Source organism: Macrosteles quadrilineatus, unplaced genomic scaffold, assembly GCF_028750875.1.
Source record: "Macrosteles quadrilineatus isolate MER2022 unplaced genomic scaffold, UCM_ALF_1.0 Scaffold_4__1_contigs__length_99947679, whole genome shotgun sequence".
NCBI classification, from domain to species: Eukaryota; Metazoa; Arthropoda; class Insecta; order Hemiptera; family Cicadellidae; genus Macrosteles; species Macrosteles quadrilineatus.
The window spans coordinates 46,958,494-46,969,098 of record NW_026542597.1 but is presented as its reverse complement, the minus strand read 5'-3'; the positions used below and the strand labels follow the sequence as shown (position 1 = coordinate 46,969,098).

At 35.6% G+C, this 10,605-nt stretch overlaps 1 protein-coding gene across 1 annotated transcript; it reads right to left on the bottom strand.

Moving 5' to 3' along the window:
* Window positions 1-2,888: 2,888 nt before the first annotated feature.
* On the bottom strand, window positions 2,889-6,545 carry LOC128992902 (uncharacterized protein K02A2.6-like). The gene is made up of 3 exons (XM_054416646.1): window positions 6,397-6,545; window positions 3,162-5,271; window positions 2,889-3,026 (listed from the first exon to the last, which is right to left on the bottom strand). The coding sequence occupies exons 1-3, from the start codon at window positions 6,543-6,545 to the stop codon at window positions 2,889-2,891; spliced, it is 2,397 nt and encodes a 798-aa protein (XP_054272621.1).
* Window positions 6,546-10,605: the final 4,060 nt, after the last annotated feature.

Below are 10,605 nucleotides of genomic sequence, written 5' to 3'. Positions count from 1 at the left end.
TGATACTTTTTTAATACTTATACTTATACTTACGATAATGCAAATAACCTTTTCTTAATTTGAAATGAAAGTGACCAACTGACATTTTATGAAGTGTAGTGTAAATTAGTTAAATATTAGACATGGAGCTCAAAAACAACTGTGGTATTTGCCAATCCAGCATGTTGAGAAAACCCGTAATAAGAATTTTGCCCTGTAGACATTTGCTACATCAGATTTGTTTGGAAAACCAACGTGAATTGCAGGTGTTCAATGCAGAACAATGTCCTATTTGCCGTCAAGATATTGATATGGTGGAACACATAGTTAGAAAATTATACCAAAAACATTCAAACCAAGACCGGCTAAGATTTGTCTCAACTGCCAACAGAGGTGAAGATTGGGTAGCGTTAAGCTCTCAATTAAATGTCCCCTACAAAACAGCATACCGGTGGGTCAGGTCGGGAGATGATGCACCTCTACCCAAGGGGGAAAAGAAGCCGAAAGTGTTAATAGATGAAATTGAAGCCTGGATAGAGAACGATTGTGGTCTTACATTAAAACAAATTCAAAGTAAGGTTTTGAATTCTTTTCAAAAATTGTTTCCATTGCAACAATTGGAAACTACCTTGAAGGTAGGGTAATGACTTTCAAGCAGGTCCATAAAGAACCGGTTACAATGAACTCAATCCACAACAAGGCTAGACGAGCCGACTATGTTCGTACTTTAAACGAACTTATTCAACAAGGGAAGCAAATTGTTTGGATCGATGAGACCAATTTCAATATGTTCTGTAGACGCAAAAGAGGACGAGCTAAAGCTGGAAACAGAGCAGTTCAAAAGCTACCAGCAAGCAAAGGACCTAATGTCCATTTAATTTGTGCGATTTCGGCTGCAGGCTTATTAGCTATGGATCGAAGAAGAGGGTCATTCACTAACGAATCAGCAAATGAATGGGTTGAAGAAACCTTAATGCAAAGATGGCAAGACATTGGCAATCGGCTTGAGGACCTGGTAGTTGTTGTCGACAATGCTCCGTGCCAGCCGGCTAGAAGCAGTTCATGACGGGACTCCAGCAACGCTACTGAGGTTAGCTCCTTATTCACCAATGCTGAATCCCGTGGAAACCATATGGTCGAAGGTGAAGGCTTTCGTAAAAGCTAACCTGAGAGTTCCACAAGTTATATTACTTCATCTATGGTATTAGTATGTTCAAAATATTTTTATATTTTTTACATAAAAATAATTCTTTATTTATGATGATGTAACTATTAATGCTATTGTAAGTGTGAGGTTTTTGTACTTAGGAGGTTAGGAGGCAGGGAATGAATGATTCATATTGCATGGTGGAAACATAGAATTTTTATTTTCTTCTTGCTTGCAGTCTTGAAGCCAGTCCACAGGCCCTAAACTTGTGATAAGGTTAATTGATTTGTTTATGATCCTTTTATATTAAGTTCCATTACAAACTTGTTGTAATATAGCTGTTTAGATATTTCAACAGTTATGAAAATGGGAAAGAATGGCTTGATAAAAAAAATTATTTTCTTCTTTCTTGGAGTTGAGGCAACTTCTAAGCTGTAAATAAGTTATGAACATGAAATAATATACATAAATACATTTTTTTCCCATATGTTATTTTCAAGTAATATTTAATAATAATAATCAAATATACATTAAATACATATCAATAAATATATTTAAAATCTATTTTATATATCTCAAGTGTGTATTCATGTCAATTTTATATAATATTTAAAATATATTATATACATATAAAATAAATATTAAAAAAATATGTTCCAATAATATATTTTAGTGAATAATATTTAAATAAAAAATTTATTTAATATCTCTTCCAAACATCCCATGAGGCCTAAACATAAAAACATAAAATAATGAAGATTTAGTATGAAAAACACAATAATTATCAGTTGAGTAAATTGATTAAATAGTTAATAAAAACAAATTTTGAAAAAATTACTGGATACAATTTTCTTGACCCGGGTGGGTCTCGAACCTGGGTCCCTCGACTTGTGAGCCTCTTACCTTACCTCTGAGCTACTTGTGACTGTTGCTAGCATTTGTTTTCAAATGGTGAAAGAGCGGCCGTCAGTTGCAATGCTTGCAATACTTGAACATTTTTTGATACAACAGTATAATATGATTCTGTTAATCTGTTTTTCCGTAATTCGTTTCTTAAACGGTCGCCAGTCACTAGCACCCTTTTCTAGCCAATCATTAGAGATTGGCCGATACGTAACAGAGCTGACCACGGGGGTAGATGTCCGGGGGTAGATTTCCGGGGGTAGATGTCCGGGGGTAGATGTCTGGGGGTAGATGTCCGGTGGTAGATGTCCGGGGGTAGATGTCCGGGGGTAGATTTCCAGTCGCGGGCTGTTTCTTGACCGTGTATAGGCCCCGCCCCTCGTGACGTCAAAATGACGTAGGCATTTTTTCATGGGGGTAAATATCCGGGGGTAGAAATCCGCTACCCCGAGATTTCTATGATCACATTCATTGTCACATATTGCAATTTAAAAAATAAAACCCATCAACACTTTTTTCTCTTTTGACCCAAATGTAGCTGCCGAACATGTATAATGCCTCTTAACCATATGCGTAATTTTTTCTTTACGTGCATGATAGAGTGACACCATTCAGAGTACGTATTATTATTAACTTAATTTTAACGCTTTCATAATAGCAATTATCATATAAAAAATGCATGTATAAATTGTGTATCACGACCGTCTATACTTCTCGTGATAATAATACTTAGGAATGATCTAAATTGGTAACATTTTATTTGAACATGTCTTTTGTAAGAAGTCTCTAACACTAATAACAATATTTGTTTACATCTGATCATAATAATATAATATCCTAAATAAAGCATATGTTTTATTTACAGTCTTGAAACATCCCCCTCCTTAAAGGTCGAGTCTCCTTGGAGGATGTACTTGACGTCCGTGTCTAGTCTTGTAACTTGAGTTGTCCTCTTGTGGTTTTGGACTTCTGGTACAGACACTTGTTGAATTTTGTTCTGTCACATTGTCTCGTAAACGTCGTCCCATTAGTAGTTGTGCAGGGCTAAACCCGTTCGATATTGGAGTGTTACGGTATGATAAGAGTGCCAGGTAAGGGTCTTCTTTATTTTCTTTAGGATGCATTTTGCTACCTTCACTGCAGCCTCTGCAGCTCCATTACTCTGATGGAAGTGAGGGCTACTTGTCTTTAACTTGAAATTGTAGTCTTTGGAAAACTGCTGGAATTCCGAACCTTGATGCATGGTGAATTGGGTTCCGCTGTCGGTTCTGATTTCTTCTGGAATTCCATGACGGCTAAATACTGATTTACATTTTTCAATGACTTGATGACTTGTCAAAGAACGTAAGGTTGCAATTTCAAAGTATCGTGAGTAACAATCTGTTAACACGATGAACCATTGACCACTTAACTTGAAAAGATCCATTGCTGCAATCTGCCAAGGTCTTGAAGGGAACTCTGCTGGAATAAGTGGTTCGTTTTTATTTTTCCTGTGCTGAATACATTGTGGACAACTTTCAACCATCTTTGCAATCTCACGAGATATTCCTGGCCACCAAAGACTGTTGCTGGCTCGGAGTCTACATTTTGTTATTCCCAAGTGTCCTACATGGATTCGTTTTAGCATTTCTTCTCTCAATGCTTCTGGAACATATATTCTTGTTCCTCGTAATACAAGATCATCAGCAACAGAAAGTTCTTCCTTTACGTTGAAAAATGTCTTTAATTGATCTGGAATTTCAGATTTTTCTGGCCAACCATCAATGATTAAGTTCCGTAATTTCATACAAATTGGATCTTGTCTTTGACAATGTAGGATTTTCTGTATGTTTTCATCAGTAGTTGGAACATTGGAAATGACTTGTCTCACGTAGTAAGTGAGTTCCTCCTCTAAGTCATAGTTTTCAGTGTCCTTTAGAGGGTTACGTGAAAGACAGTCAGCTGTTATTAGGTGTTTTCCAGGAGTATACACAAGATTGTATGAGTAACGTATCATTCTTAGTCTTATTCTCTGTAGACGTGGAGTTAATTCATCTAAGTTTTTTGACGTCAAAATCTTCAAAAGTGGTTTATGATCTGTCTCGATTATCATGTCCTTACCAACTATGTAGTCTTTCAACTTGTCACATGCCCAGGCGATTCCCAGAGCTTCTCGTTCTATGTTGGAATATCTTCTTTCTGCATCAGTGAGAGAACGTGATATGTAGCTTACTGGTTTGAATGTGCCACTTTTTTCTCGTTGCAACAATACTCCGCCGATACCAAATGATGATGCATCAGATGAAATCATTGTTTGGAGATTAGGGTCATAGAAAGCTAAGTGAGGAGCCGTAGTAAGAAGATTTTTGATAGTATCAAAAGCTTTTTGTTGTGGTTTGTCCCATATCCATTCATTATTTTTGTTGAGTAGCTCGTGAATAGGCTTCAAAATCTCAGACCTATTTGGAATATATCTTCCACTAAAATTGATCATTCCAAGATATCTTTGTACACCTTTCACATCAGTTGGAGGCTCCATATCAGAAATAGCCTTAACTCTCTCCTGATCAAGAGAAATGCCATCAGCACTCAGTTCAAAGCCAAGGAACTTAATTTTTGGCTTTGAAAAGACTGTTTTCTCTTTATTCAAGGTAATGCCTTCCTTTTGAAGCTTTTCCAGAACCTCCACCAAAACCTTGTCATGCTCGGCTTGTGTGCTTCCCCATATTAGGATATCATCAATGTAAGCTTTTACATTTCTTTGATCACCAAGAGCAGCATGGATGCGTTTCTGGAAATACTCCGGAGCTGATGTAATGCCAAAGGGGAGGACCTTGAACTTAAATCGTCCCCAAGGTGTCAAAAAAGTTGTGAGATCTTGTGATTTTTCTTCCAAAGGTATTTGCCAAAACCCGTGATTGGCGTCTAGTTTAGAGAACACAGTAGCTCCTTTGATCTGTGCTATTGTGTATTCTATCCCTGGAATTGGATGTAACTGGCGCCGAACACTTTGGTTTAGTTTCGAAAGATCAACACATATCCGGACGTTACCGCTGTCTTTCTTTGGTACGACTACCATCGGAGAACACCAAGGTGTAGCATGGTCTACTGGAGCTATGACCTCCATATTTACCATTCTTTCGATCTCTTCCTTGGTTTTTGACCATAATGGTAGAGGTATTCGTCGAGGCACTGTAATTGAGAATGGCTTTGCTCCCATTTTTAGCTCAATTTCATAAGCTCCGTTCATTTTACCTAAACCACTAAAAAGAGATGGATATTTTTCGTACCAGTTCGTCGAAGTTGAAGACACACTTCGGACAACTTGTAGAAGGTTTAGTTTTTCAATGGCTGGTTTACCTAGGAGCGGTGTTTTACATTTTTCTGCTACATAAAAATGCTCAAAACAAGATTTGTTCTTATAGTCTAACTTTACATTTACCATCCCTCGTACAGCTAACTGAGTCCCATCCGGTCCTGAGAGTCTTTTACAAGTATGTTGCAATGGAACTTTTTTGTTTAGCTTGATATTAGCTGGCAAAACTGAAACGTCTGCTCCGGTATCGATTTTAAACTTAATAATGTCAGAATCATTAAACCTGAGGTCAATTTCCCAAGATTCAGGGTTTAGAGCACTGTTTTCGGTAATTTTACCTATGAATTCTTCAGAATTTGATGAATTTGTACAATATTGATTAACAAACTGTGGTTCACTACTGACTTCATTTACCTTTTGTTTAGAACAAACTTTAGCAAAGTGACCGTTTGCTTTACAGTTGTTACACCGAACATTTTTGGCAGGACACAAGCCTCGGCGATGGGATGGAGTATTCCCACACCATTTACATAGGTTTTCTGGATTGTATCTTCCATGGTTATTAGAAACTGTTTTCTTACAAAAAGACTTTTTAGGAGTGGTAAATTTTACCCGATCAACGGAGGGATCAGCTAGGTCAAGTTTTTGCCTAACTAATGCCTCTGAACTGCGAAGAGCATCAACTGCAGTTTCTAATTTTAGTGAGCTTTGTAACTGTAAGCGATCACTAAGGTTTTGATCATTCATTCCAACGATAAGTTGCATGAGAATCATTTCATCCCTTAAATCTCCCCAGTTGCATGGTTTTGCAAGAGTATGTAAGTCTGTGATGAAATTTTCAGCAGACTCTGAGGATCCCTGTTTTCGTCTAAGAAATTTAGCACGCTGATAAATTATGTTTGTTTTAGGAACGAAATGGTTTTCGAATTTTCCCATAATCAATTCATAATTTTCCAACTCATCAGGGCTTAGATTAAAGGAATCAAATATTTCCTCAGCCTTATCCCCCATACAGTAGCAAAGAATGTCAACTTGCCTTTTCCCAGGTGCTTTATGTAGATCGCTGACTGACCTGTACCTTTCAAAGCGTTTCTTCCACGCACTCCAATCATAGGGGTTGAAGGAAAAATTGTCTGGAGGCTTGACATGGATTTGATTTCTTTGAAGTCTGTTCTCTTCAATTTCCTGTTGGATCTGTAGGTTTACATCAGACTGCGCCATGTATCACGACCGTCTATACTTCTCGTGATAATAATACTTAGGAATGATCTAAATTGGTAACATTTTATTTGAACATGTCTTTTGTAAGAAGTCTCTAACACTAATAACAATATTTGTTTACATCTGATCATAATAATATAATATCCTAAATAAAACATATGTTTTATTTACAGTCTTGAAACAAATTGATAGACACTATAAAAAACAAAAAGATGCAAATTATTTATTTGCTAATTATAAAAGATTATAGGCTATAGCCTATATTCTACAAATATATTATTATTTTATTAATAAAAATAAATGACGTGTTTCAAAATGTATTTATAAATACTTTAAATATATAATATAGTTTCAAAAATATTTTATATATATATTTAAAAGATTCTCAACACATAATTTTTTAAAATATTTAATAGGAAAAATATACATATAAAATATTTATATTATAGATTCTATACTTATTTGATCAATATATATTATGAATCTATTTTATATATTCAAAACTTATATTTAATTTATATTTTGCATTGCTTTATGGTAATATTTTAAATATATATTTGAATATATCAAACTGTTATTAAAGATATATTATTTATATATTCTATTCGAGGTTCTATCAAATACAACTTTAAATATATAAAATATTTATAAAATACATATTTGTGCTACTAGGGTGTACATTTTTAAGCGGAGTCATTCATAGTCCAGTAACCAATCTTTCGTAAATACATTAATTGTGTACCATTAGCTGCTTCCAAACAAAAACAGCTGTAACACCACTTGCGACGTTGCCAGTTCGAAGAGGCCACGGCCTGTAGTTAAAGGCGGCCGTGGTTAATACCAAGTAGTAGGCCTATTCTTGATGGAGGATATGATTGTAATGTAACTATGGAATGTTGGTTTTCTACCATTATTAGGACGATTTAGAGACGGAATGTTCCGTACTGGTCTTAATAAAACCATTGGCCATTGGATACAGAAGATTTTGATGAAAAGCTGGCTACAAATTTAACATGGGGGCCATGGGGGTGGAAAGTCTAGTGTTGTATTGATAGTCAAAGATAAAACATAGGCCTACGAAAAATATGTAGGGCTATTTTAATGTAAGACTCAAATGTAAAACACCTTTAAAAGACTAAAATGAACTGAATTATCAATCACGTATTTCAATGTGTAAAAACGTAAAAACTGCAAAAAGATTATAAACTTATTGAACAATAAAATTGAATTTCATGTGGCAATGTAGTACGGTAGGCCTATGTTTTTTTCAGGGAATATATTTTGGTCACACATTTAGTTGAATTTAAGTGGACTTTCCAATGCGTTAGAAATTATTTATAAATATAGATGAATCATAAATCTATGAAATTTGAAGTTAATTACGAAAAGGTCTATGGAATATCCTATTACATAATTTAAAAGTACAAGTTGATTTTTTTATTCTTCGAACAGATAAAGGCCAGTACATAAAATAATACAGTTACAATACTACACAGTTACAATAATTTAACTAGTTATTATTTAAAAATTGATGAAAACTATAGTTATTTGTGCAACTAGTGAGAAAAGTGAGCAATTGACTCACTCGAGAGAAATCCTTACGAGCCGTAGGCGAGTGAGGAATGGTTTCTCGAGTGAGGCAATTGTACTTTGAACTCGAGTTGCACATTATACTTTTCCTACAGTTACCATAAAACGAATAAATTGGTGAAGAAACATAACCTATTTTTACACAGAAGTGATCTTTTAATAAATTGTCCCCCCCCCCAACTTTTTTCTACATTTTTTCAAATATCAATCCCAGACCACTTCCAAACATTGTTGGGTAGTAAGTACTTCATTTTGACAAGGTGGTCATTTCCGGTCGCCATCTTGGATCCGCCATATTGGATGCAACATTTTTTTTTCAAATGTAAAGGTGGGGTTGTGACCCATTATTTCGAACTACATTTTTACCCTGATTACAATGCCGCAAACCCTTTTTAAAAATCTTGATTCATTCTAAAGTTACAAGGGCTTTTTAAAACTTTATTTTTAGCCCATTTTAACATTGTGTATTTACAAACTAAGACCATAATCCCAAAATAGTGCTAGATAATGATAAGTATACACTACTAGTAATTGTCCACCTATTTTCACTTGGTTATGACTGATGTATTTTTTTCGGCCGCCATCTTGGATCCGCCATTTTGAAATGTGATAAATTATTTTAAATATGAACGGGGTGTTGTGACCCATCATTTTGAACTACTTTTTTAAGCTAAACTCAATGCCGCAATCCATTTTTTGTTATCAAGTTTTATTTATGAAATATTGAAATTTTTTGTTAAAAATGTCAATATTTCAAAATCAAAAAATGAAAATGAAAAACGGATTATGGAATTAAGTTCAGCTTAAAAAAGTAGTTCGAAATGATGGGTCACAACACCCCATTCATATTTAAAATAATTTATCACATTTCAAAATGGCGGATCCAAGATGGCGGCCGAAAAAAATACATCAGTCATAACCAAGTGAAAATAGGTGGACAATTACTGGTAGTGTATACTTATCATTATCTAGCACTATTTTGGGATTATGGCAGGGACATATTTCCGAATAGGCGGACTAGGCGCCCGCCTAGGGCGGCAAATTTTAGGGGCGGCAAAATTTTGAGGGTAAACAAATAAAAAAACGAAGTTTTAATCTAAAAAAGATTTTAGCAAATAATTTTGGGAACGGCGAAATAGCCATTTCAAATATTTTGATTATTATAAGTATACAACTATTTCAGAACGCATCCAAGTCAAACAAACGTCAATAGTTTATTACACAGCTGTGTAGAGTTGTCCGTGCTGCCCTATTGGTCTGGCAGACACGCTCGCCGCGGGAGCGGGTCGCCGTGCCGGCCGCTATGTCTAGTGACAAACGTAGAAAACACTCCCTTCAGTTTACTTCATACACCACTACGCAGTGGCAGCACTATAGCTGAAAGATTCTTTTGCTAGGTTAAAATCAAGAAGGAAAGTGTGAACTAAATACTTACCACTGTACCAAACTTAACTAATTTAAAATTGTATATTATTCTTTCAGTAAAAGTACGTAATTTTTCTTTGCGATTCATGTGTTTTTTGTAAGATAAAAAAAGTTTAAGAAAACATATTTCTTTCATTTCAAATCAAAGCCAATAGCACGTTTCTCAAGTGGATCTGACTAATAGTGTTCAATGAAAAGCGTTATAAGAACCATTGTATACAGACGATTTTGTGTGCCGTTTTTAAAGCCGCAAAATGTGATTGTAAAAATACGTACTGATTAGATAAAAAATGGTGCATTCCGTGTAGGCCTATCCAAGTCAGAATGTTTTGCAAAAAACGGCACAAAAAACGTCCGTTAAAAGGGGTCGAAATAGTATATTTCGTACCTAGAGCCGAAAATGAGGTTTCGCCGGCTCAAGATAGTTTTTAGGTTCGAGACGAAGTCAACCTAAAACGATCGAGAGCTGCAAAACCATTTCGGTCCGTGGTACGAACGCCATTTTCCACCACACTATACCTTAATAGCACTATTCACCACAATAATGATGCACACTGATAGTCAACACAACTAGAACTTTAAGGTTATGTGAAGAAATAATTTGAGGAATCAGCAAAAATTAAAATAAATAGTTGCTAGGCAGCGGTGAAAATAAAACAATTCTATTGCAATGCTATGGATACTGATTGTGTATTTAATATGCATTCATGTTTAAAAAAGTAAGCGATCAGCTGATTTTGCGGCCCTAGGGATGTAAGAACCTGCTCGGTCCCCAAATGACGATGACAGCTGGCATGGCCAGCAAAACGTAACTTACAGCCACCAATTAACGCATGTAAAACCGCTAAAAACATCATAGTGTGGTGAAAAGTTATTAAATTTGTTGATGCAGCATGCAATATTACCGATTATTTTTCCACAAAACCAGCTGACAGGGCATGTATTGGCCATTGGGGTGATATTAGTGAGGTCGTGGAGTGCGTTGAAAAGTGGGAGCGGGAGGGGCGGCGGCAAACTTTGTTGCCTAGAGGCGGCAGATACTTAA

Excerpts from the sequence above, each read along its gene's own strand:
- LOC128992902 (XM_054416646.1), bottom strand. The coding sequence starts at position 6,545 with ATGGCGCAGTCTGATGTAAACCTACAGATCCAACAGGAAATTGAAGAG. Across the intron at positions 5,272-6,396 it reads AAACGCTTTGAAAGGTACAG|TGGTTTAGGTAAAATGAACG; the intron begins GTCAGTCAGCGA and ends ATCTCTTTTTAG. Across the intron at positions 3,027-3,161 it reads CTGCAGAGGCTGCAGTGAAG|AACAAAATTCAACAAGTGTC; the intron begins GTAGCAAAATGC and ends ACAATGTGACAG.